Source organism: Polypterus senegalus, chromosome 18 (assembly GCF_016835505.1).
Source record: "Polypterus senegalus isolate Bchr_013 chromosome 18, ASM1683550v1, whole genome shotgun sequence".
Taxonomy (NCBI): domain Eukaryota; kingdom Metazoa; phylum Chordata; class Cladistia; order Polypteriformes; family Polypteridae; genus Polypterus; species Polypterus senegalus.
The window spans coordinates 22572023-22599144 of record NC_053171.1 but is presented as its reverse complement, the minus strand read 5'-3'; the positions used below and the strand labels follow the sequence as shown (position 1 = coordinate 22599144).

The 27122-nt window shown below is 36.4% G+C and overlaps 1 protein-coding gene across 6 annotated transcripts; it reads right to left on the bottom strand.

Annotated features, from left to right (window-relative positions):
- Positions 1 to 7478: 7478 nt before the first annotated feature.
- Positions 7479 to 26733, bottom strand: LOC120519052 (dr1-associated corepressor). 6 transcript variants are annotated; one of them, XM_039742129.1, is made up of 7 exons: positions 26636 to 26730; positions 23218 to 23306; positions 21465 to 21558; positions 20611 to 20717; positions 13222 to 13321; positions 12660 to 12742; positions 7479 to 8359 (listed from the first exon to the last, which is right to left on the bottom strand). In XM_039742129.1, the coding sequence occupies exons 1-7, from the start codon at positions 26675 to 26677 to the stop codon at positions 8290 to 8292; spliced, it is 585 nt and encodes a 194-aa protein (XP_039598063.1). In that variant the 5' UTR covers positions 26678 to 26730; the 3' UTR covers positions 7479 to 8289. The 6 variants fall into 6 exon arrangements, with proteins under 6 accessions (XP_039598063.1, XP_039598068.1, XP_039598067.1 ...); XM_039742134.1 differs by having other exon boundaries at positions 7495 to 8359; positions 20611 to 20721; positions 26636 to 26715; XM_039742133.1 differs by lacking the exon at positions 26636 to 26730 and adding an exon at positions 24762 to 24958 and having other exon boundaries at positions 7495 to 8359; positions 20611 to 20721.
- Between the last annotated feature and the right edge of the window lie 389 nt (positions 26734 to 27122).

Below are 27122 nucleotides of genomic sequence, written 5' to 3'. Positions count from 1 at the left end.
GCTTCTTTTGTGTGTATTTTTCTTACAATAAAGAATGTAAACCCTCCTTTATGGCTAGTTTTAAATATCAATTAATGGTATACTGTAGCAGCTGATAGGACCCTATTCTACCAAAAAAAGCTGCAAAAGTCTGTTTGTGGGGAACAGTCACAGTTAAATTGATGTGTTGTTGTTGTGTTTTTTTTTTTTAACTTTACATTTTTAGGCTAAAACTGAGAACAGTAGGCTGTAGTGACACCTGTCATCCTATTTCTTTCATTATTAATTTGTCATTGAAAAGAACCCTCTAACAGTCATCTTATTTTAAATGATCTCACCTTTAGTTGACGCTTAGTTACCACATACTACTGATGACATCAATATCGATGTATATATTTTTTAATATGGATCCTCCAAATTGATTCTGTAGTGAATTCCTAACCAATGTTTCACCAAGACCTCAGAACTATCTGTACTGCAGTTAAGTTCTTTTACACCAGTCATGTTATGCTATGTCTATCCGAGCAAAACATTTGTTTAAAATGCGTCTTATGTTACAAAAGATAGTATACTAGAGACATTGGTCCAATATTTTGAAGAGCAAAATTACATAGTTTTACAACCAAGCATATAAGCTACAAATGAAGTTATAAAAGTGCTTTGAGTAAGATGTAATTTATAAAGAGTGGCATTTAGGTAACAAAGGGCTTTTTTAAGGGCATGAGCTATTATGACCCTCTGTGATATATGTGAACATATTCAAAATGCGTATAGAAGAAAGGGTTATGCCACAGGAACATGCACCACTCTCAACTGAGGCATTTACAGTACACTTACTTGAAATTAAACCGTGTGATGGATCCTTGGTCTAAGCATCCTAATTATGTCAGTAAAAGAATGTTCAAGCATCTCGTTTAGAAATTAAGTTTTCTAATGATGCAATCTATTGTCATTTCTGCTTGGTTCTGAATTGTATGTACTGAATTACAGCAATGTGTGTACAGTATATACATAGAGAGGAAATTGTCTTGTTTGGAATGCAAATAGGGATTTGCAGCATTTTTTTTTTTTTTTCACACTTTTGCACTAGGAATGGAACTGCACTTGGCATTAATACTGTTTGCTGTTTAACATTTTGTGACCAGCTAGTGAAATTCCCAATACTAATTCCTTACTACTTGATTTGTTTATTTTGTGTTTCCATTTTATCTAATAGTGGGATGCCTCATATACCTTCAAACTTGTGTGAGGAGTCTGACTTCAACAATGTAATAATGGATATGTTAGCTTGTTTTCTAACCTGATGGACTGTATGCTTGACTGTTAAACATTTTAGTTATTTTAACAAAAAGGAATGTTGTCATTGAACATACCTATTTATTTCATTACCAACTACATCAAAATGGTGATTAGCTAATTGTCAAGCAATTTTTTCATTTCTGCTATAGAAGGGGATAATAAATTGTATAGGATGTGTTGGTGTCACACTTTTTCATCAATCAGTGACTTTAGTAGTTTTTTATTTTTGGGAAAAAAAATCATACAGTGCAGCTCAGATATCTGTTCTAACACTAGAACAACCAACAAGTGAACCTGGAGTCCAAAGTTGTTTAGGGAAGAACTAATGGTAAAGAATTGCTTCAATCAATGTGCACTGTCCAATGGATTATGTAAATAATTTTAAAGCATGTTTCATTTTTAAAATTGTTTTAAAAATTGATTTTTTTAACCTTCTGTTCTTACCTGAGTATTCTTGATATTTTCACTGTAGTGTTTGGTTTTTTTTTTTTGTCTATATTGTATCTTTTATTCTTGATTGCTTTAAAAAGTGATTTGTGGTCACTATAAAAGGTGCTATACAAAATAAAGTTTGGCTAGGTAATCTCCATATGCTGTAGAGCCATGTACTCAATATTCACTTTAATGTTGAGATTCCTTTTTCATTTGTACACAATGTAAGAATGTTATCTTTCACAGATTAGTGACACTAGCATAGTCCAAAATTCTAAATTAAGATAATACATAAAAGAAACTTACAGTGGGTATGCACATGGCAGTTGTTGCACAGCTATAGTACCAGGGGATAAATGCTGTCCCTTAATTAAATGGTGTGAGTGCTAATAGTTCTAAACAGTGGAGAGAGTATAAGAAATGTGCATGAGGGCTCACATATTTAATAGTAGCGATTATCTCTTTAAGGCAGTTTGTCTTATACATTCCTTGGACAGGAATGAGCTGAGCACCACTGTTATTTTATGCAACCTTCCATCCACTCAGCAATATTTAAAAATGCCATACCAGGTTGTTATGTAGCCTGTGCATGTAGACACAATGATCGATTAGAAATCAATACTAAATAGAGGAAGCCGTTTAATAAAAATGCATGCTTTGTTAACAGTATTAAAAGGTTGCTGCTACTACTTAAAAGTAATTGGAAGAAAATCATGCAGCCATTGTAGCGTACTAATGTGTTTAGTATCCACCAACTGAGGTAGAATGCCTATAACAAAGGACTCATCCATTTATCCTTATAAAACATTGAATTGCCTTCAATTTGGCTTTTATGACACTAATCAAGAGGAAAAAAAAAATCAGTTTCATCAAAAAACAGATGTCTAGAAAGTGGCTTTAGTTATTTCAAAAATAAAACCCTAAATAAAGTGGTGAACGTCTATGAATTAAGTCCGTATTTAGAAGTAGATGTGTCTTTGGTGGGCATGACAACCTTGAGTCTGTGTGCACAGGTCTCTCTCTCGCTCAGCTTTGCTCATCTGGACATTCAACCACCACCACCCTCATTTTTTTTTTCTTTTCTTCAATACTGCTCATGCTCAGACAGTTTGCATGGAGATTGTGATCAAACAACCTTTGTAAACTCCAGTCACAAATTATCAGTTGAAATGAGATCTGGGCTCTGAGTTGGCCACTCCAGGACATTACCATTGTTGTGTATAAGTCATTCCAGTACAGCTTTGGATTTATGGTTGAGGTGATATTCCTGCTAGAAAACAAATCTCCAAAGGCACTGTCTTTTTGCACACTGCAACAGTTTTTCCCTCAAGGATTTCACTGTATTTTGTGGACTTAGGTTTAGCCTCGCAAGACTTTCAGGGGCTGCTACAAAGAAGAATCCCTGTTGCAGGATGCTCAATTTTGATTTCATTAGTCCATAGAACCTTCTTCCAGCTGACTCTCCTACATACCTGGCAAAGCCTGTTTGCATTAAAAAAAAAACACACACACACAGAGGCTTTTTCTTTAACACTTAAGGATGCAACTGCTGAAGCAGCCAGGCACAGTTGTTGTCTGCACAGTGCCTCCAATATCAACCAATGTACCTTTTTACATTTGCACAAGTCTCAGAAGTCACCACAAGATGAACCTTGCAGATAAGGTGCATTTAAGACTACAATTAAATGAAACCCAAAACAGGTGATCAACATTAAACTAATCATGTAACTTCTAAAGTCAATTAGATGTGCCATATTAAAGGGTGATAAATTATTTTGGGTTTTACATTTATAATTTTAGACAACTCTGCAACAGTGAAACTTTGAAACAGTCTTCGGTTAATCAGTGTCAAAAAAGCAAAATTACACCCACTACAATTCAATGTTATGTACAACCATTAATGCATGAAAACTTTAAAAAGGGTGAGTAATTTTTATAAGCACTGTAATATATACTAATAAAAGGCAAAGCCCTGACTGACTCACTCACTCACTCATCACTAATTCTCCAATTTCCCATGTATGTAGAAAGCTGAAATTTGGTAGGTTCATTCCTTACAGCTTACTTACAAATGTTAAGCAGGTTTCATTTCGAAATTCTACACGTAACGGTCATAACGGTTGACAACATCCGCCATGTTGAACTTTCTTATTTATGGCCCCATCTTCATGAAGTTTGGGAGGTGGCTTCCCTGCACTAACCGAAACTGATGTACTTACTTATTTCGATGGTACGATGCCACTGTCGGCCACCATATTGAACTTTCCAACGTCGCCAATTTTCCAACTTCCCGTGTAGGTAGAAGGCTGACCCCATCTTCACGAAATTTGGTAGAGGGCTTCCCTGCGCTAATCAAAACCGATGTACGTACTTATTTCAGTGGTATGACGCCACTGTCAGCCGCCATATTGAACTTTCCAACGTCACTAATTCTCCAACTTCCCATGTAGGTAGAACGCTGAAATTTGGCAGGCTCATTCCTTACAGCTTACTTACAAAAGTTTAGCAGGTTTCATTTCAAAATTCTACACGTAACAGTCATAACGGTCAACAATGTCCGCCATGTTGAACTTTCTTATTTATGGCCCCATCTTCACGAAATTTGATAGGTGGCTTCCCTGCGCTAACCGAAACCAATGTACGTACTTATTTCGGTGGTATGATGCCACTGTCGGCCGCCATATTGAACTTTTCAACAGTCTTTGTTACTTATGGGCCCATCTTCAAGAAATTTGGTACACGGGTTCCCAACGCTAACTGAATCTTACTTACGTACATATATACGTCCATAGCCTGCAGCTCGGTCACCGTGTGAGGTGGCGTTGGGTCCCTCATCCCAACGCCTCCCACGTTGTTGGCTGCCTGCCTATATAAGACCGTCCGTCGCTCCGGTCTCTACATTCCCTTCCTTGCTTCGCCACGGGATTCACGTCTCCCTACTGATAACTACAGCCTTTTTGTTTAATCCACGGCTTCTCCGCTGTTTTATTGTTTGTTTATTACAATTATAGTTATTGTATAGGTATTTTAGACTTGCTTTACATTGCTCAGGTACCCATTTCCTTTATCATTCCAACCCCCATTACCATGTCTATCGAGGTGATCACCATCGATCAAAGAACTGTCACTTACCGAGTGGTTTCCATGCCCGGAGATGGCACCTACCTTTTCCATTCTCTTTGTTACATATTGCACGGCCATATCAGGCTCACTCTTGATATACGGAGGAACATTGTGTCTTATGTATTGAATGACTGGGACAGGTCCAAGGTGTGGACTGATGACGGTACAGGAGATGATTATACTACACAGGAGCACTATAAGAGTGAAATGCTTAAGCCCTTCACCTATGGTTCTGCATGTGAGTTGATGGCTGCCGCTGAATTGTTCGGTTGTCGCTTTCAAGTGTACCGAAATGGCCAAATATTTTACACCTTTCGACAACCGCCAATGTCTCTTAAACATCTTAGATTCACAGGTGACGATTTCAGTAGTGGACACTTTGATGTTTATGAATGTTTAAACTCTCAAAAACTGGATGTGATTTTATCGATGAAACCGGTTGTGTGCTTACAACGCTTGACAGATGCCGAATGTTACTTCAACACAACAAATCCTGCAAATACTGTCGTAATTGAAACAAACCATAACTCAAACCGATTATGACAGCAGCAGTCCAAGCTGTGAGATTTGAGACAAGATTACTGTTCACATGGCCAACTGTAAGTTGCATGCTTAAGAGTAAGCTCAGCGCACAGCTTGGTCATGTTACAACCGGAGGGCCGAACTGACAACATGGTATACAAAGAGATCCTTAACAAATTATTGCCATATTTTCCCTCAGTTTAAAAAGGTAAAATTTTCTTCTTAATTAAAATTTTAATGCAGTACTTCGCCGCTGCGAAGCGCGGGTATTTTGCTAGTCTATACTAATAAAAGGCAAAGCTTTCACTGACTTATCACTAATTCTCCAACTTCCCGTGTAGGTAGAAGGCTGAAATTTGGCAGGCTTATTGCTTACAGCTTACTTACAAATGTTAAGCAGGTTTCATTTCGAAATTCTACACGTAACGGTCATAACGGTCGATAACGGTCAACAACGTCCGCCATGTTGAACTTTCTTATTTATGGCCCCATCTTCACAAAATTTGGTAGGCCGGTTCCCTGCGCTAACCGAAATCAATGTACGTACTTATTTCGGTGGTATGACGCCACTGTCAGCCGCCATATTGAACTTTCCAACGTCACTAATTCTCCAAATTCCCGTGTAGGTAGAAGGCTGAAATTTGGTACTTATTTCAGTGGTATGATGCCACTATCGGCCGCCATATTTAACTTTTCAATGGTCTTTGTTACTTATGGGCCCATCTTCAAGAAATTTGGTACGCGGGTTCCCAACGCTAACTGAATCCTACTTATGTACATATATACGTCAATAGCCTGCAGCTCAGTCACCGTGTGAGGCGGCATTGGGTCCCCCATCCCAACGCCTCCCACGTTGTTGGCTGCCTGCCTATATAAGGCCGTCTGTCGCTCCAGTCTCTACATTCCCTTCCTTGCTTCGCCACGGGATTAACGTCTCCCTGCCGATAACTACAGCCTTTTTATTTAATCCACGGCTTCTCCGCTGTTTTACTGTTTATTTATTATGATTATAGTTATTGTGTAGGTATTTTAGACTTACTTTACATTGTTCAGGTACCCATTTCCTTTATCGTTCCAACCGTACCCGCATTAACATGTCTATCGAGGTGATCACCATCGATCAACGAACTGTCACTTACCAAGTGATTTCCATGCCCGGAGATGGCACCTATCTTTTCCATTTTCTTTGTTACATATTGCATGGCCATATCAGGCTCACTCTTGATATCTGGAGAAACATTGTGTCTTATGTATTGAATGACTGGGACAGGTTCAAGAAGTGGACTGATGACGGTACAGGAGATAATTATACTACACAGGAGCACTATAAGAGTGAAATGCTTAAGCCCTTCACCTATGCATCTGCATGTGAGTTGATGGCTGCCGCTGAATTGTTCGGTTGTCACTTTCAAGTGTACCGAAATGGCCAAATATTTTACACCTTTGGACAACCGCCAAGGCCTCTTAAACATTTTAGATTCACAGGTGACGATTTCAGTAGTGGACACTTTGATGTTTATAAATGTTTAAACTCTCAAAAGTTGGATGTGAAGTTATCGATGAAATTGGTTGTATACTTACAACGCTTGACAGATGCCGAATGTCACTTCAACACAAGTCCTACAAATACTGTCGTATTTGAAACAAACCATGAAACTCAAACCGATTATGACAGCAGCAATCCAAGCTGTGAAATTTGAAACAAGATTACTGTTCACATGGCCAACTGTCCTAGCATGCTTAAGAGTAAGCTCAGCGCACAGCTTGGTCATATTACAACTGGAGGGCCGAACTCACAATGTGGTATACAAAGAGATCCTTAACAAATAATTATTGGTATATTTTCCCTCAGTTTAAAAAGGTTTAGTTTTCTTCTTAATAAAACTTTTAAGGCAGTACTTCGCCGCTACAAAGCGCAGGTATTTTGCTATATATCTATCTCTCTATAGATAGATATATATATATATATCTCTATCTATCTATCTATGACAGCAACACTCATAACAGTGACAAAACAATTACATGTTATGTTATTTTCAAGATGTTTCCTTTTCTTTTTCATTACTTCTTTAACATACTACTTCTCCGCTGCGAAGCGCGGGTATTTTGCTAGTAGTATATAAATAACATCAGCATAAATTTAAGAAGCTGTGACTGCTTTTGGGTTGAAGTTTTAGGTATTGTCATTTTTAAAAATATGTTCTACCTTGGATGTTGGACTTGAAAATGACACCATAAACACATTACACTCTAAGGGATAAATGTTTTTATAACATATAGGTCCATTTAGTACTGTTGAGAGTGAGAAAATGTTATTAATGAATTGAATGTCACTTTGAGTAGATTTTTGGGCAAATCTTCTTTACAATGGTTATTCATAGACTATTGCCACTTCTTTATAGAACATGGAACACTTACTAAATACTGGTGTAGAGTCATAACTAAAATAGTCTTGTATCTTCAAATAAACAACAAACCAGTAACAGTTTAGTAGTGTACTGTACATATATACAGTATATATTTTAAATAGAGCTCACAGTCTGAAACAATTTTCATTGCATCTTTCATTTGTGCTCCTTTTGGAACTAATATTCAGCTATGAGGTACTAATCCAAGCTTGGGCATAAGGTTCTTAAATGTTAAGAAAACCAACTGCCAATAACAATCAAACTTTGTAGCATATACATTAGCATAAATACACAAGAAAAATGCACAATCCAAAACATAAAACTAGTACCCAATTTTAAACATCAAATCACAATAAGGTAAACATACTCTTACATTATACGAAGAAAAAAAAAACTGAATTCTTGTCCACAATTTAAATACTGAAGCCAGTAGGATAAAACATTGTATCAAAATAAATATTGCACAGAATTACGTATATACAGAGTGATAAAACTGAGACAAGGTAGACATTTTCAGAAGTCATCTTCACTGCGGAGCAGTCAGAACTGGGCTGATGCCTACCAGGTGTGAACCACTGAAGTAATTTGATCTTGTCCTGTATGAAGAAAATGGTAAGCTTTGTTTCTCTGTTTAAACAACTATCCTAAAGGGCACGCTCAGCTCATGTTAAACATTTCAAAATGAAAGCAGTCCTAAGTGGAAGCAACATTATTACTTGCACTAATACCACATGAGAGTTTGTGATAATAGGATGATCCTGCTTTCTAAAATAAACATAAGGTGCAGCAAATAACAAATGTTATACCTGAGCTTCATGGCTTTTGGTAAATGTACTTCTCTAAGATTCAGTGGGCATGCTAAATCTTATACGACATGGAAATTTCCAGTAAGTGATAGGATGAGATACCCATGTTTGATAATGAATCTTGCAAGTATTGGATTCCTTGTTAAAAAAAAAAATTTTATTCTCTGTATGGTTGGAGGCTATAGTGCTACTGCGCTGAACCAGTTTTCCTGAAATAATAAAATGCTGTAATCAGGCGAATACTGGCTGAACTTTTAAATGCTTCACAGGACGAAACAAAATCCAAACTTTGAAAAAGAATGTGTGAGATATACTAAAAACTGGTTTTAGAATATTGGGAACTGTATACACTATTCCCATTAACAGTATGAAATGCAGCAATAAAGACAGAAACAGTGTACAGAAAAAGAAAATGACCAAGGACAATGCAAAACTGTCTATTAGCAAGAAATTTCCAATAAAGAAGGGACAAGCAGAAATTTAAGGGTGTCAGGTTATGTAAATTTTATACAGACTAAAGCTAACTACTGGACTCAAATGAGAATGTCTAGTACATTTTTAAAACAAAAATACTGAACTAAGTGTTTAAGAACCACCACATTCTATGGTGAATTTTCCTGCATCCAGCCACTGGCCTTCTTTGGAAGTACACACTGTAGCTGGATTTAGTTGCTTCTTGAGCCTAGTTACATTTTTTAGTGGGGGTAATAAGACAGCATAAAAAGTAAGTGAGATCTGTTGTTAAGTTTTCGGCTCATTACCACTATTGATGGATTTTTTTTTTTAAAAAAAGGCATGTTCTTTAGTTGTTTAGTTAAACAAAGCATGTGTGTAAATTAAGAGTATCAGCTCAGAATGTTTCATACTCCCTATGTATGTGTTCTTACACCCTTTTGGACAATCTTGTAAGTCCACAGAAATAACCATTCAGTATCCTTTGTAAATAATAAAGGCAGTTTCTCTTATATAAATTACATGAGAGAATGCATATTCTATTTCCTAGCAAAACACATTAGCATTTATGTGCTAACATGACTTTTGACCTTTTATACCCTAAACATATACATTCACACTGCTGACAGTTTTCAAGTTGTGTACATCGTCATTCAGGCTGTCTAAAATAGATGGGCATGACTACTAAACAAGAGTATTCAAATAATCGTGGAATGCCGCTTTAGATAGATAGATAGATAAACAACAACATTTATTTATATAGCACATTTTCATACAAAAAAATGTAGCTCAAAGTGCTTTACAAAATGAAGAATAGAAAAATAGAAGACACAATAAAAAATAAAAATAAGTCGACATTAATCAACATAGAATAAGTAAGGTCCGATGGCCAGGGTGGACAGAAAAAAAAAAAAACTCCAGACGGCTGGAGAAAAAAGAAAAAATCTGCAGGGATTCCAGACCAAGAGACCTCCCAGTCCCCTCAGATAGATAGATAGATACTTTATTAATCCCAACCCTTGGAGTAAAAAATTTAATTAATTTTTCCCCCCAATAGAGTTTAATCTGCTTTCTGATCCTGATCCTACTGTTGAAATTAAATATAAAATACAAAATCAAAAGATGGTTACCTTTAATTCTTTAGTTTTTGACTACAAAAAGAGTGAAGTTTTGTTCAATCAAAAATCAAAGTTATATTTAAAAAAAAACCTGATCATTTCTTGTAGAACAATGCTACTCTTGGGAAAGAAAAAAATCATACACCTCTAGGCTCTGAACAAAAAGGCACACTGATACTTACAATTTTGTCAGTCTATAAAAGGATATATAAATAGTTTGAATCACTTGTTTTAATTTATTACTTTTTTTTTTAACCACTACAAACCCTTTTTGTCATTTGTGTGTACTGCCAGATCTCTGAATCAGTATACAGGAGTAGCACACAAGTATAAGCTTACTCATGACATATTCTGCATGTTTACTTTTCTGTTCTCTCAATAATTCCCTAATATTTTGGAAAACTGACTTCACTCGAGATGGATGTAGATGCTTTGATGACATGGAAAAAATTAATAGAAAAGCCATTACCATTTTACATTATATACTGAATGCCAAAGTATGTCAAGCAGGGCAAAAATTATTTCATAGTAACAACATGTAATCATTGTCACATTGGGCTAATAACATTTTAGAGATGTTTTATAATAAATCAGTTTTGACATTGTGAATGTGCCCTGGTGGTGGTTTCTGGGGAGGCAGCATAAAGATGGACGCCTCACACCTGGACAAACTTGTTAGGAAGGCAGGCTCTATTGTAGACACAGAGCTGGACAGTTTGACATCTGTGGCAGAGCGACGGGCGCTGAGCGGGCTCCTGTTAATCATGGAGAATCCACTGCATCCACTGAACATGATCATCTCCAGGCAGAGGAGCAGCTTCAGCGACAGACTGCTGTCACCGTCCTGCTCCACTGACAGACTGAGGAGACCCCACACTGTGCGACTCTTCAGTTCCACCCGGGGGGTAAACGTTAATATTATACAAAGTTATTGTCCGTTTTTACATGCATTTTTATTACTCTTTAATTGAATATTGTTTTTTTGTATCGGTATACTGCTGCTGGATTATGTGAATTTCCCCTTGGGATTAATAAAGTATCTATCAATCTATCTACATGGTAATGCAGTCTGACATCTATAGAGAAACTAATTTCTTCTGTTGCACAATTATTGTATTTCTAACAACAAGATTATTATCTAGTCATTTTTTAACCTGTTTGTATCTTGTCATATCCAAAATCATTCGAGATGTGGCTCTGTCCTGGTTAATAGATCAGTTGCCTATAATTTTGTTTTCTTCCTCATTCCAAGAATGATAGTTTGAAATGGTCCTCATCTGTTTGCAAATGTACTTTTTTAAAAAACTTCTTAGCAGTAAAGACATATTGTATTTCAAAATGTAAAGGTGTAATAAGCTGTAATAATGTTAATCATTTACTGAAAAGGAATACATTACACTCTCCTAAACTCAAACTCCTGTACAAGCATAGGTATTTTTTTAGCCAGCAGTTAAAAACCAGAGATGTGCTATTTGCCTGTTTACAGGTGTCTTGTGAAACTGATTTTTTTAAGCATGTGCCATTACAGATGTTATTGATACAGAAAGACACCTCCAAACACAATATACAACAGTTTTTAAATTGTATTGGCTCAAGAGAAAACAGAAATCTTTTGACACAAGCTATTTAAACAATCTCTCTTTCAGTTTAAAATTACATGTAATGAAAGCCATTCAAGTATCAAAGTTTTGGAGCTAAAGAATATTGTGAAAAGTCCCCACTACCAGGCTCATTCTGAAGCAATGGCCAATTTACTTATTTTTAATAGGATTCTTTCTCTTTCAGCGAGTCCCAAGGAAAATGCACGCTGTATTTGTGTGAGTTGCATTAAACAAGCAACAATTCCCCAGGTGCTCAGTAGACAGCAGAATTTTTCTGCTACAATTGTTCAGGTCCCTGCACTAGAGCATTGACACTAAAAATGAGCAGGATAAAACCAGCAGCAGAAACACTCCTGAAACAAGTCTTATAAATGTCCTCCACCTCCTCAATCAGATGAGCTTGGGGATGGGAGAAGAGGAAGAGGAGGCAAATGTATTAAGGGGAGAAGAATGTTGAGAGGTAGGATGGACAGCTTTGGAAATATACTCAGATAGAGTGCCTGGATAATAAGAAGGCGGCCACGAGGACCACAGATTTGTTGTTTGTTTTTTTAATTGGTGTTGCGTGTACTCCTTGTCTCCACTTACCCTTGCATATTTCACTTTGCTTAGTGGCCCAATCTTATCCCTCTATACAGAACCTTTAACATCCAGTTATCCACAAATAAATAGCAGATGAGGCATTGGTAATGCACTGACAACTTTAAATAGGTTTAAGGATTATGCACATTCACAGAAAGACTGACAAATGTAGAATTAATGTACTTAATGGTGAAAAATAAAATTTATATACTGTATATCCTTTATGACAGGCTCCAGCTCCCCACGATGCTGCTCAGGATTTAGCGGGCTTAGAAAATAGTATGATATGGTATTTATCCTTTACGAGTTAAAGGATTTCATTAAATCACTACTCACATTTCTGATTGTCCACTTCTTTTTTTGAAGGTCCTCTGTGATATCTTGTTTTCAATGCATATCACCAGCTCTGGTTCAGAATCCTAAACATGAAGAAAAACCTATACAGTATTTGGCTTTTACTCATTTAAATATTTATTATTACATCCAAACACTACACTCTGATAACATCTAATGAATTGCACAATTTAGTTGTTTTTCTTTTGATTTACTCTATAAATGCAACTGAAAACATTACGATTCAAGGTCATATTATTCCATACAGCATCATGACTAAGGTGGGAATGTTGGTCAATTGGCAAATCGAACTCAAACATAAATCTAAATTCACCCATACCATGGCAATTTACAGTGACACATTGTCCATCTCTCATAATACACATCTTTTGAATGTTATGGGGTGGGAAGGAAAACATGTTTTTGAAAAAACAAATCTAAGTAGACATGTGGAAAATGAGCATACTTTATACAGACATTAAGGCAGGCTATAATTCAAACCCAGTCTGCTGGATCATACTAATGCATTGGTTTCGTAATTTTGTAAAAAAAAAAAAACACTTACATCAGAATCTGGGAAACCAGTAGACCCTTTCATCTGTCCTCCTGTCCTCTGGATCTTCCCATGTTCTTTGTGTTTTGCCCCTACATCTTGCCAACTTTTTCTTTAATACAAACAGAGAACCCATTATATATTCATTCTTCTTCTTGAAATAAACTGGCTAAGATACCACTCTACCACAGAACTCTGAACAGATGTTCTTACACATAAAAAGTCAAAGTTTTCTTATCTGAATGACACAGGTCTGAATGTTCATGTAGCCTGAGTACATTCAGTAGATTACTGGTAAAGTTTGGAAAGTACACTTCCTACCAATGTAAAACTGAGGTATTTAGATAGAAAATTAAATAAATAAATTATGAAAAAGATAGGCTATTCTTTTCTCCAAGGATTAATATCTTTTAGTCTTTTTGATCTGCTAGGCAAAAGGGATGTCACTAATTCTTTCAGTTCAAAATATCTGAACTTTAACCATACCTGAAATTGAAAACAAATGCTAATTAGCACCTGTAACAGTAGAAATTCTTATTTTAATATTCTCTAATCTGTAATTCTATAATCTTTAATGTAATTTTATATTCTATAATAATTTTATAAAGTATCTTATCATGGCAAATTCAATTCAATGCAAAAATGTATATGCATACTTTTGCCTCATTAAACTATGTATAATTAATATTATCAAATACATTTTAAGCATGATTTTGTGGGTCACACATAGGGTAATAATGTACTCAGTGGCCTAAGAAAAAAAAGTTATTTGTAAAAACAGCTTACAGTTAAAAGGCAGACACAGCATGTGCATTTGTAAAATATGGCCTCACACGGTGTATTCAGTTAATAGAAGCAGAAAAGCAATACTGCTTTTTATTTTCCTCATTTTCTTACTAATGTCCTTCATGAAGTTTTTTTTTTTCTCTATACATTAACAGAAAAGGTTACTTTGCCGTTTAAGTAAAATAAAAGCACAGAAGAATGATGATAAGAATGATTCTAACACTGCAACGCCCACTACATGGTTAGTAAATGAAGGAACCATCCAGTAAAACAAAATCGTATATATTTAATGATACAATCAACCTGGAAGGTGAGATTTACTATTTTCACAAGCATGTCTGATTTAATCACAATCGGCTACCTGCTAGTCATTGTTGCTTGACACACCTCTGACAGTGCCAAAGGGTTACAGTTGCAGGGCTGCCACAGCAAGAAGGTCCCTTGTTCTGCCTCTTCTGCCAACCGAGATTGCTTTCTTTAACCTTAATCCAGTAACTCCTAAGGACTTTAGCAGACGGTGGGTTGAGATTCCAGTAAAGCCTCTACAACCGACTTCAGTGAGACAAATGGCTGCCTTCCACTGCTTCTCTGCAGTTCCTTATCAGCTCCATATACAGTATATATTCTTTTTTTCAAAGGCCATCTCCATTTCCTGCTCCCATGGGACCATAAGCTTTACCATTACTTCTATCTTGAAAGAGGTGGACAATGTCTGGGTGTAATAAGGTTGTGGTGATCTTATTTGGGAACATCAGTAGAGACTCAAGGTCCATTCTCATGCTCCACTTGCCTCCCTGCACCAAGGCTGACCTCTCCTTCCTGGACAGATTCAGTACTTTACTGCCCTGCCGAGTAAAGTGGATTAACTGAAGAGATTGTGTAAGGCTACTCTTGTTTGCTTCCAACCTATGATCTTCTACCTCTTCAATAAGATTCTACAGGGAATTATGGTGAAATCTATATTGGACTTGCCAGAGCCACTTTGCAGCTAGACAGAATGTGCTGCAAGCACAGGTTTAGTACACTGCAGAGTTGGCAAATGGACACCGAGTTATACAATAACTGAACGTTACTGGGACTTAGGAAGTGCCATAGGTAAACTTGATAAGGAAACTCAGCGTGGTTTGAGGTGTCTTCTACATGGCACCCCAGGTTAAGGCTCTGCTGACTACGGCCTCCTACAGACCATCTCCCTTTGTTTGCTTGGCTCACTGCTCTCAGCTTATACTTCTCTTCTTTCGTTTTAACCACTTCAGACATCACCAGCTGATTTCTCTTTTTTGTTGTGGCTTAGGACCACATTTTAGTACTAGATCCCCACCAGAGTCCCTCCTTCCCCAATGGTGTCTGCCCAATGATCTCCATATGTTACAGTCAATAGATAGCCCAGCCAATCACTTGCTCTGTCTTCCATGGGTCAGGCAAGTCTTTTAGCTCAAAAACAAGCCTTACTTTCTCCTTCTTATAGCCCAAATTAATTGACGTCAGCGACAATTGAAGGATGTTCTTGCCAAACAGAGCTGTGTTGGAGAGGCAATGGTGAAGACCTACCCAATTACAAATATAGCTGTTGGCATTTCAATCCAACTTTAGCATGGCAGATGAAGAAAATCTCACAACTGCAGGGGCCACATCAACGGTTGGTAAAAGGTGAAATAATAATTTTTTCTTTTTTTTTTTTTTTTTTTAAATCATCTTCTTTCGCCTGCTCCCATTAGGGGTTGCCACAGTGGATCATCCCGTTCCATTTCTTCCTGTCATATTCATCTCTCTCACCACATCCATAAACCTTCCTCTTTCCTGGCAGCTCTATCCTTAGCATCCTTCTTCTAATATACTCGGCATCTCTACTCTACACATGTCCAAACCAACGCAATCTCGCCTCTCTGACTTTGTCTCCCAACCGTCCAACCTGAGCGGACCCTCTAATGTACTAATTTCTAATCCTGTCCATCCCGTCACACCCAATGTGAATCTTAGTACAGTATCTTTAACTCTGTCACCTACTTTCTGGTCCTACTTTCACCGTCTCCAACCCACATAACAAAGCTGGTCTCACTACCGTCCTGTAGACCTTCCCTTTCACGCTTGCTGATATCCATCTGTCACAAATCACTCCTGACACTCTTCTCCACCCATTCCACCCTGCCTGCACTCTCTTTTTCACCTCTCTTCCACTATTACTCTGTACTGTTGATCCCAAGTATTTAAACTCATCCACCTTCTCCAACTCTACTCCTTGCATCCTCACCATTCCACTGACCTCCCTCTCATTCACACGCATGTATTCTGTCTTGATGGTCCTACTGACCTTCATTCCTCTCCTCTCTAGAGCATATCTCCACCTCTCCAAGGTCTCCTCAACCTGCTCCCTACTCTCGCTACAGATCACAATGTCATCAGCAAACATCATAGTGCACGGGGACTCCTGCCTAATCTCATCTGTCAACCTGTCCATCAACCATCATCATTCTTTAAAAAAATAAATAAAAACACACAGCTTTACATTGAATTCATTGCCAAAGAGTGTTTCAGCATATTGGATTTTAATTTAACAGCAGATATTTAAAATTGGACTCTGTAGAAATTTTAGATGAGTTTTTCTCAGAGTACTCCAGTGTTCCTCCTACATCCCACAAAAAATGTCAATGGCAGGTTAGCATTAGCTGATAAATCTATAATGTCAGTGAGAGAGTGTGAGCATGGGTGTGTGGGCCCTGCAGGGGTAGACTGGCATCTTGTGTCTGCTGGTGCTGGGACAGTTTTTTATCCAATGCAACCCTGACCTGAAGTAAGTAACTTAAAAATGTTAAACCATATTCATGAACCAGCTCTTTCACAGATTTTATTTAAAGCAAGATAAACAATATCTAAGTACTAAAATAGATATATAGTGCCTATAAATATTCACAACTTGGAGGTTTTCACTTTTGTTTTTGTTATTCAACATTCAAACATTATGGATTTCAGTTGTTTGTTTGTTTTTTTTTTATTTATTTTTTTGACACTGATCAAAAGAAAAAGGGCCATTAATATCAAAGTGAAAACAAACCTCTGTAATGTGGTCTAAATTAATTACAAATACAAACTATAAAATAACTGATGGTATAAGTATTCACACTTAATTGACACACAATTATGACACACTTAATTCAATTGAGATGATCTGTCTGGGGTTTTAGCCGATTGCTGTATAAATGCACCTGCATGTGAAATGTCCATCTTGTGGGGAGTCAGTATCATCACCTAACCTACACAATGAAGACAAAAAACACTCCAAGTAATTTTGCAAAATGATGATTGAGAAGCACAAGTCAGGGGATGGGTGTAGGGAAATATCCAAATCACTGAATAGCCCTATAAGTCAAGTTTAAAATCACTCATTCAAAATGGAAAGAGTATAGCACAGCTGTAAATCTGCCTTAAGCAGGCCATCCACAAAAACTGATTGATCATGTAAGAGGAAGACTACTGAGGGAGGCCACCAAGAGACTTTTGAGTACTCTGAAGGAGATACAAGCTACAGTGATTAAGACTGGATAGACAACAACAACTATGCCTGGGTGGTTCACTAGTCGCAGCTTAATAAGTAAGTGGTAAAGTGAAAGCCACTTTTTAAACTGAAACAAATGACACTTCAGATAGAGTTTGCCAGAAGGCACATACTGTAGGATCAGGGGCTGGAAGGATTGTGAGGGAAGAGGGGGAAAGGAATACAGAAAATGCTAGAAATTCTAGAGGAAACCCTAATGCTGCCTTTAACAAACCTGCACATTGTGAGAATATTTGCTTTCCAGTAAAACAAGGACAACAAGAAAAAATGCCAAAACTACACAGGAATGGCTTAAAAACAACAATGGTAAATCGAGTAGTGCAGTCAGTCTACATATCAATTCAACTAAAAATGTCTGGCTGGACTCAACAAAGGCTGTGCACTCACAATTTCCATGACACCAGACAGAGTTTGAGCAGTTTTACAAACAACAAAAGGGGAAATGTCAGTTTCCGAATGTACGAAGCCGATTAAGACTTGTGCACATAGACTCAAGGTTGTGACGGGTGCCATCTTCTAAATATTGACATGAAGGGCGTGAATACTTATGTTATCAATTATTTTTTGTTTTATATGTGTAGTTAATTTAGACCTCTTTGACATTAAAGAGTCTTGTTCTGTTGAACAGTGTGAAAGCCAAATGACATCCACTGTGATCCAATGTTGTATAACAATAAAACGTGAAACTTCCAAAGAGATTACTTTATTAGGCACTGTACCTTTTAAAATATATAATTATATCATAAGAGGAACAAATAATTAGCTATGTGGGCATGCATATAAGTAATAACTGTGATTAAAGTTTGATAAATACCTTACTATAAGCCAATCAGTCCCTTAGATATACAAGGAAACATTTGACAATATGATACTGAAGGCTGAAATATTTTGACATTTATAAAAGCAATGGTTTGTGGTTATGGTCAAAAGTTTCATTATGTGGATATAGATTATTATTAACCACAATGAAAATTGACATCTCATGGTCACTATTTTTTTTTAATCAATTTATTAAAAAAAAAAAATGGAGAAATGATGCTGTAGTATATGGTAGCAAGATTATTCTACCACCCCCTACTTCTCCCCAACAATTTCCAAATTTCCCAAGAGTACAGTTAAATTTTTAATTATTTAAACAGATCACCATATGAGCAAGTGATGTCACTAATGTTACTGAATTATTCAGGATTTCCTCCCGCTACCCATTTCTTGTAAAAGGACAATGGGGAGCTGGGTGCTACTCTAGCAGTAAAGGCACAGGCTAGGAACTAACCCATGAGATACTAGTCAACAACAGGATACAAACACACACAAAAAAGCTAACACCCCTGTCCTTGGCCTGGTCACTAGCAGCATTCAACAGCTATGGCTAGAATAAAGATAATCCTGCATACCTTAAATAATTATATAAAAGAAAAAATACACCAACATTAAAAACTAATGCTCAATACATTTCTCTATTATTAAAAAAAAAAAATCCGGTGGGAGGGAATGACTAGGAGAGGATACGTGAATGGCCACGAAGCGTCTCGCGGGGACCTTAAACATGAGACATTGTGCCAAGAGATTGACCCAGGACTGTCTTGCGATGACGTAGAACATGAGATTCTTGCAAGACACGCCCTACTTACAGACAACGGGAAGCAAAACATTCAGTCGTGTGAAGGATTTGAGCACACATGGATCCAGGGCCTCAGCGCATATAAAGTGTATAAGGACAATACGTTATAAATGAAACGTCGACGACTAAGCAAAGAAGAAAGCAGCATGGAGAAAAGAGACTCAAAATCATCGGAGAGAAAAAAGGGCAAAAAAGAAAAAATAATCTAGGTGCAAATTCAGAAAATAAGGTAAAGTAATTATCAGACCGTAACAAGTGGAACTGAAACAAAGCACTTCCAATCGGTTCAGAATTAAAAGACAGAGTAAAAGACAAAGTAGAACTTCATAAAGACGTTCACAAACGTTGGCGCTATACACATGCAGAGCAGGTTAGAGATTATGAAAGCAGTGGAATTCGAAAGGCTCAAAAAAAAAAAAAAAGTTGACGTGATACACATGTGGAAAAAGTTAAAGAATATGAAAGTAGGAAAATTAGAAAGTATAAAAAAAGAAAGTAAAGATTGCAGTAGCGTAAACAACTGGAAATTATTACTTGGAAAAAGGGGAAATAATCACCACGAACCAGGTGGACAAAGCGAGGTAAGAAATAAAAGACAGAGTCAAAAACAAAGTAAAATGTCATAAAGAGGTTATAAAACAAGGGGGCCAAAAACATGCAGAGCAGGTTAGAGATAATGAAAACTGGAATTCAATAGGCTCAAAAAAAATGTAGCCGCGAAACACATTCAGAGCAAGATACAGAATATTAAGCAGAAAAAAAAAGTCAGTGTCAAAAAAAGAAAGTAAACATTGCATTAGCACAAACAAAGAGAAATTATTACTCAGAGAAATAACGAAAAGCCGAAAAGTGATTGAATATATGGACATAGGTAATATCAGAAGTACGTAATTATTGTAAGCCTTTGAAGTTTAAGTCAAAGAATTTCAAAAATGGAGTTTACCTCACATGCATTTATTGGTTACTTTGCAAAAAATATTATTAAACTACTGATGATGTAGATCGCTTTGTCTGTGCTGAAATTCCAAACAGAGAAACCTATCCTGAATTATGGTACAAAGTCATTAAACACATGTCTCATTGACCTCATTTAAAAGATTCAGCATATTGGGACACGAAAGATTCCAAATATTGTTTTTACAGAAGTTCTGAAATAAAAGTGAAACTAATGAAATAGCAACAATTCAAAGAAAAAAAAAATCTTAAAAGTGTGTAGCCGGAAAACCAAACACGGGGGTTGGCGAGCAAAGCGAGCAGGGGGCAAAGCCCTCTAGTAATTAAATAATTTAGACAATTTTTCAGATCTCTGTTTTGACTTTGCTATTTAAGAGTCTTTATTTATTTGGTTATTTTAAAAAAAGACATTATATAACAAACAAATATAATAAACAAATATTTCATGGATTTTAGAGGCCAAAATGTAATATTTTAATATACCAACCTGCCACCTGATTTGCTACAGGCCTGTTCCTGAGATGGTCTGAGAGATGAGAAGCGATTTACCATATCCTTCAAGAAATGAAAGTGCTTCTCTGTTTCAATGCACTGCTGTCTTAAACAACAAATACAATTATTTTTGTTTTTTTTCACTAAGGTATGCACCAAAACAAGCACCATATAAATTCATCAGAACATTGCAATTTACCTCATTCAGTTATTTGTGATAGTAACAAACATACATAGATATTAGTTTAATAAATTTACATATTTAGGTCTTTTAAAAATATATAAAAAGAGACAGAAACTGCACCTGCCATCAGACTATAATTTAGGCAAAAATATGAACCGGAAATAAGACTATAATGAGCCTTAATTCGAAAACTTAAAAATGATCATGAAGCATTGTATCTTTGTCTCTTAAATATTTTTTTTTCAGTTTTAAATTTCAACTTATCTTAAGCATTGTGAAAACATTTGCACTCAGTTATGTAAATTCATATGCTTTGTCTTTACTATTCTAAGTCCCTATAGGCAATACAAAACCATGTTCTTCTTTTGAATAAATAATTAAAAATAAAAGCTTAACCTGGACACAAGTTTCACGTTTATATAACACAGAATCATGTCAGTAATAGAGGAATAGACAAGATATTAAAAACACTTTGAAATGCTCAGTTAAGCACAGCTGTTTGCTTATTTATACATTTGCAGCTCTGCCATGTTATGTTAAGAAGGTGAAAAAGAGTTGGCATAATGTTTTCAGTCCACCACTGTGTTTTATCAAGCTTTAGTTTGTCCACGACTTAAAGGCATTTCTTGAAATAGAATATGGTGGGAATATAAAAATCCACTTACATATGTCCCTGCGTCATTGTTCTTGTGTGCTTTGATTGGGCGATTTGACAGCTCTTTGTTAAGAGAGATTTTAAGAACAGCTCCAAGGCTCTTGCTAAACTCAAGCTCAAGGAAAAACACTGAGAATGGCAGAATCATCTTCCTTAGAAAAGTTTCAAATAAATCAACGGTTATCAGTCACTACAATAATAGCTTCATATTAAGTGCCTTCTTACAAAATACTTAACAAAAATTACAATAACCCTGTAGAAAAACATGGCTAAAGAATTTAAAAAAAAAAAAAAAAGAGACAGAACCAGCTCATTTCAGGGTTCACTAATTCACTGACTAACACTCCCACTGGGTTAATTTAGAATCACCAATCCATCAGACAAGCACTTCACTGGGAGTATGGGAGAAAAATAAACATAAGTAGAATGTGCATGCTCCACAAACACAATAATGAATATGGGCTTTAAACTCAGAGCTCTGGAACCATGAGGCAGTAGTATTAACCACTGCATTCTCATGCCAGCCATGGACAAATACAATTACAAAAAAATTACATGAATGAAAAAAAATTTAAAAATGTTTAACTTTAATGGAGCTTATATTTTTATTTGCTGTAAAAGAGGATGAAGAGACAAACTCTTAAATCAAATGATAATGACTGCTGTATGAAATATTTGATAAAATGAAAGGAAACAGATGAAAACACAAATACCAAATGTAAAAAAATTAAGTATGTCAGAGACATTATCCTATGCTTCTGCCAAATATTTTTCTTTTTGTTTTTAACTTTTACCTGTTTAAGCACACGGTAAATGACCGTTTTGAATGCAGCATCCCAATACTTATGAAATCTGGAAAAGTCAGTCAGAGAGAGTCATTTTCTTGCTTTGACAAAATTGCAACAAGTGACTTCTTTGCAAAAAATAAAGAAATACATTGGGATTTCATAAAATGCAATACAAAATAATCTTCAAAATTTTTAAGAATTAAATCTATAACCAAGTTATTTTTTATTTCATATTTTTTATAAAGGTGTCTCTCAGATATAACCAATTTCCAAATAGGTATTCTGTCTAGTAGAATTTTACATATAAAATATTTTTTTATAAGAATAATTCAAACATTCCTACATTTAATAATGCTTAGTAAATTATGTACTATGTAGAATGACACAAAAGAAAAATTAGTAACCTAAAAACCCCATTTTGTTTGTAGTGGTGTCTGAGAAAAATTATTTCAATCTCAAGTTTTCATGCACAATAGTGGAAAAAGCATTTATGATATAATACAAACCTATAGTGACAAATGCTCTACATCTGCTAACAAACAATCATAGTGTGTGTGTATATTTTATTTATTTTATTATTATTTATATATAAATAAAAAACACAAAGTGTTTTTAGCAAAAAAGCATGTGATTGCATGTTTTGAGCATACAATTGGTAAACTAACATCGTGAATTGCGAACTGAGATTTATTTATTTTTTTTCTCATGGATATATTTCCCATTGTCTTTTCATTTATATTCTGTTATTAACTCTCTCTCTCTATTCAGTGTGAAAACATTTTTCTTGGCCACCACAACAAACTACATGGTGCAAATTAACATATAAAAAATAGCATTTTTGGGTGGAGAATTCCTATTAGAAGGAACCAAATAAAACAAAACACCATGTCCCACTTACATATATTCAAATTTTTAAGCTTGTCTGTATGAACAGAGTGGAAGCTAAGATGTATTTCCTTTGAAGGAAAAGGATACATATTAGAACAGGAACTGCAGATGCAACCTTTCCAACTTCTTTGTCTTTCTGCATTATTTTCTTGATGCGGGCCTAAAATAAACAAGTACTGCAGAAATTTTAGAAGGGTTCCAAAGTGCACAAAGCAAACACACAAATATAACTGAATATCAGGATTGTACAGATGCCAAACTGACTTACTGGAGTGCTGCGGTGTCTCAACCAGAACTCATGCCAGTATCTTTTAGCACATCTAGTCTATGGATTCAGATTTATTACAGAGAGCTTCTTTTAAGACCTTTCACTCAAAACACCAAATGCTGCTGAGGTTTCACATTCTACAGGCTGTGACTATATTTTTTCTATATTTAAAAAGCAACAATCACAGAAATACATAACTAATATAGTAGCCTATTTTGGCAGCATGGTCGCAAGGGATAAACAACCCTGGCAAAGGAGCACACTGCAGGGCACACCCATAGTTTCTCAAACTTGACCATACTTACTTAACGCCATATTTATTTCTTTGGCTAACACCTTTTTGTGGGGTGATTTACAACATCTGAGATACAACTAGCTACACTTATTTATGGAAGCACGGCAGGTAAAGTAACTTGCTTTGGGTTACACAGTGTCAGCAGCAGTATTTCAACCCACAACCTGAGGGTGTGAAGTCCAAAACCTTACTACACCACACTGCCTAAACAACTAATAAAAACGTGGCTTTGAAACATGGGGGCCAAACTCAAACAAATACAAAATGAACATGCATATGGCCTGAAAACACATTTGAAGCCATTCTCAATTGAATGATATTATGGACATGCATTTATAATACATTCTTGCATAACCATCCTAATCTAATTCAGGGTCACTGGAGGCCAGACCCTATCCTGGCAGCACTGAGCACAAGGCAGAAATCTGCCCTGGACTTGGTGCACTTCAAACGGACCACGCTTGCACAAACACCAACCGAATAACCAATTTCGAATCTATAAAAAACATTTTATTGCATGTATCGCTTCCACTAAAAATTTACATTTTGAAAGGATTCAGAACTTATTCCAATATAAATAAACACTCCAGAGGAAAACAGTGGCTAATTTCGCAGCATATATGTTAATGCCAAAAGAAAAGTGACCTGAAATTAAAAAAAAAATATATACAATTTGAACTTGCTAAAAGGATACTCCTTGAGAGCTGTCCTCACATTATTTCTATAAAATACATTTTTAGATACCCACGCATGTACTTCTATGCTTACACTATAAATAAAAAACATCTTCTTGGGTGCGTTTTACCACCTTAAAAAGCAAAGTACGAACAGAGAAAACATGATGCAAATAGCACTGATAAAGACATTTATCTTCAGACTAGCAAAAAATGTTTTTCAATGTAATCTAAACTATAATGAGAATAAACTGAACATTATAGTACGTTCAAAATGTAAAAACTGCAGGCTGAAACAAACAAATGTGAGGGGCAGGATTTATTATTACTTCACTTTGCAGATGATTTTACTGAATGTGAAGTAAAATAACACCCAAAAAAACTATTTACTTACATGTTTGGCTAAAACGCAAAACAAATAATGGGGAACAATAAACGTAAATTTCGGAACGTCAAAAAAAAGTCATCTAAATTCGCTTAATCCTGACCAGCGTCTCAAGAGAGCTGGAGTCTCCGACGAGGAGCCCGTATTCTGGAAAGAATTTAGCGCGCGTCCACCGAAGTCTCACTCGATCCACCCCCTGATCTCGCGACGTGCCAAGCATACGTCATCATTGGCGAATGTCGGCTAAATGGCGGATAATTCAAAGAGTTTTTAAAAAAAAAAAAGATCAATAAGGCGGAGTGCGAGGTATTAAATAGTTAATAATTAAGATGTCGGGGGTTTGTTGTAATTTTCATTACTATTACATGTCACAACATTTTATCACTATGGCACGAGTCGACAAGTGGAGGCGTTGCGAGTGATGTTTGTAGGCGTGACGTGACTGATGTTAAATATTTTGGATTTTTGTTACACTCTGTTGCTGATGGTATGTAAAGGTGTACGTGGACTATTTCACAATGTAAAAACATAAAAGCAATGCGGACTTATCTTTAAACTTGTTTGATAAATTGTATTTGTTTTATGAACGTTTTTGTTTGAATTTGACCTGCAATGTGTCCTTGCCTTTGAATTGTAATTTTTATTGTTACTGGATAATTAAATAAGTCAATCGATTAAATCTTAAGCGTATCCACTACAAAATTCTAGACATTGAGGAATATTTGCATTAAGCAACGCCCCATTCTTGGCGACCACGGCTTTCCACTTCCCTTATATTCTGTGCCTTTTTTGATGCTTCTCATCACACTTTCGATACTTTTTAGATCATCCGCTCATCTTTGTCTTCCTTTGTCTCTTATCGCATCCATTCTTACTTCTATCACGAAGCTGACTCCCCTCAACGTTATGTCCCACGAATCCCATCTTTCTTCTCATCATCTCATCCACAATACTCTTTCCCTATATCCGTCCTCTCCATCACTTCTTCATGTGCCACCTTCTCTGTCCAGTTAATTTTCATTATCCTTCTGTACGAACATATCTCAAAGTATTTCATTCTCTCAATAGTTGCTTTCCCAGAATGTCCATGTATCGCTATCATAACCTAACACTGGGAAGATGTAAGTTCTCAGTAAATTCCTTTTAAAGGCCAATTTTTAGATTACTTCTCCGGAATTCTTTGCGGTCCCAGATCTCTTTTGCTATACAATTTACTGAGATGGCCGCTCACTTCACGTCCTTTGACGGATAGAGGGGGATTGCACTAATTTGACCGCTGTGAGTTTTGCGCTCGTTTTGTGATCGAAAATCTGATCACCCCGGTGCCTCCAGCAAAGTGATGCAACCTCAGAGTATTCTATACCTTAACGGAAGAATCTACAACATTCAGAAAGAAAAGAAGCCGAACTTCTCCTGAAAGCAGGGTCCTGGCGATCTTGTAACACAAATAGAATTTACTAAAAATCACCCTGGCACTTCGTATGGATATTATCAATAGTTTAAATCGGTTGGGTAAGAAACGATAACCATATATCCAAATAATTTTAAATTACCTTAAGATGTTGTCCAGTTTCCATACTGCTTTGGATTCTGTTCACAGACAATATACAAGCATCTGCACGTCGTCAATGAAGACATGCGCCCAGCCCAACAAGCCACATTTTAAGAGAGAATGTGAATCACTACAAGTTTAAACGTAAAAAGTGTAGCCTATACAGGAAAATACAATTAACAACGTAAACCACTTTCTAGTGCTCGCGTCGGGCAAACAGGTCGCATCATTCAATGCCTCACACCTTTCTAACGAAGACACATCAAGCAGTTACTCCCCTCATTGTGTTATGTCTGTTAACGTTTCATAAAACTTGACACGTCTTACTTACAGGTGGAAACCTTGCGTTATATTTTCTCTTCTTTCCGGGCATATTACGCTCGTTAACCCCAAAAAATCAATCACATTATCTAGGTCTCCCCCCAGGGTGTCCGGGCCACGCGCCATTTGTTTATATTTCACAGACAGGAAGTGAGGCGTGTTGTTTTGGGGGGCAAATGCGTCAAGCAGGGGCACCCGATCGTCACATGTTTTTATCAAATGAAAACAGTTAAGATTCCACTTGTGAGTATAAAAACCTTCTGCGTGTCAGTAAACGCATTCAATCATTAAAATGAAGATTTTAAAAAATGTATTCAGTTAGATGGATTGGATTCGGCTTGATTGAGGTGGCTCAGAAAACTGCTAATTAGTCAATCAGTCGTTAAAGGTAAGAAGAACGCCGGTATACGCGTTCTCCTACGCTCGCCAGTCTTAAAGTTGTCATCTAACGAAGAACAACGTCGCATGAACTTGCGGGGGTTAGGTGACGTACGTTA

What these genes read in the sequence shown, in the direction of transcription:
- LOC120519052 (XM_039742129.1), bottom strand. Translation starts at nt 26,677, where the DNA reads ATGCCCGGAAAGAAGAGAAAATATAACGCAAGGTTTCCACCT. An exon ending in TGCAGTTCCTGTTCTAATAT is followed by an intron (nt 21,559 to 23,217) that starts GTATCCTTTTCC and finishes GCTTGAGTTTAG; the next exon opens with CAAGAGCCTTGGAGCTGTTC. An exon ending in CTGGTTTCCCAGATTCTGAT is followed by an intron (nt 12,743 to 13,221) that starts GTAAGTGTTTTT and finishes CTTCATGTTTAG; the next exon opens with GATTCTGAACCAGAGCTGGT.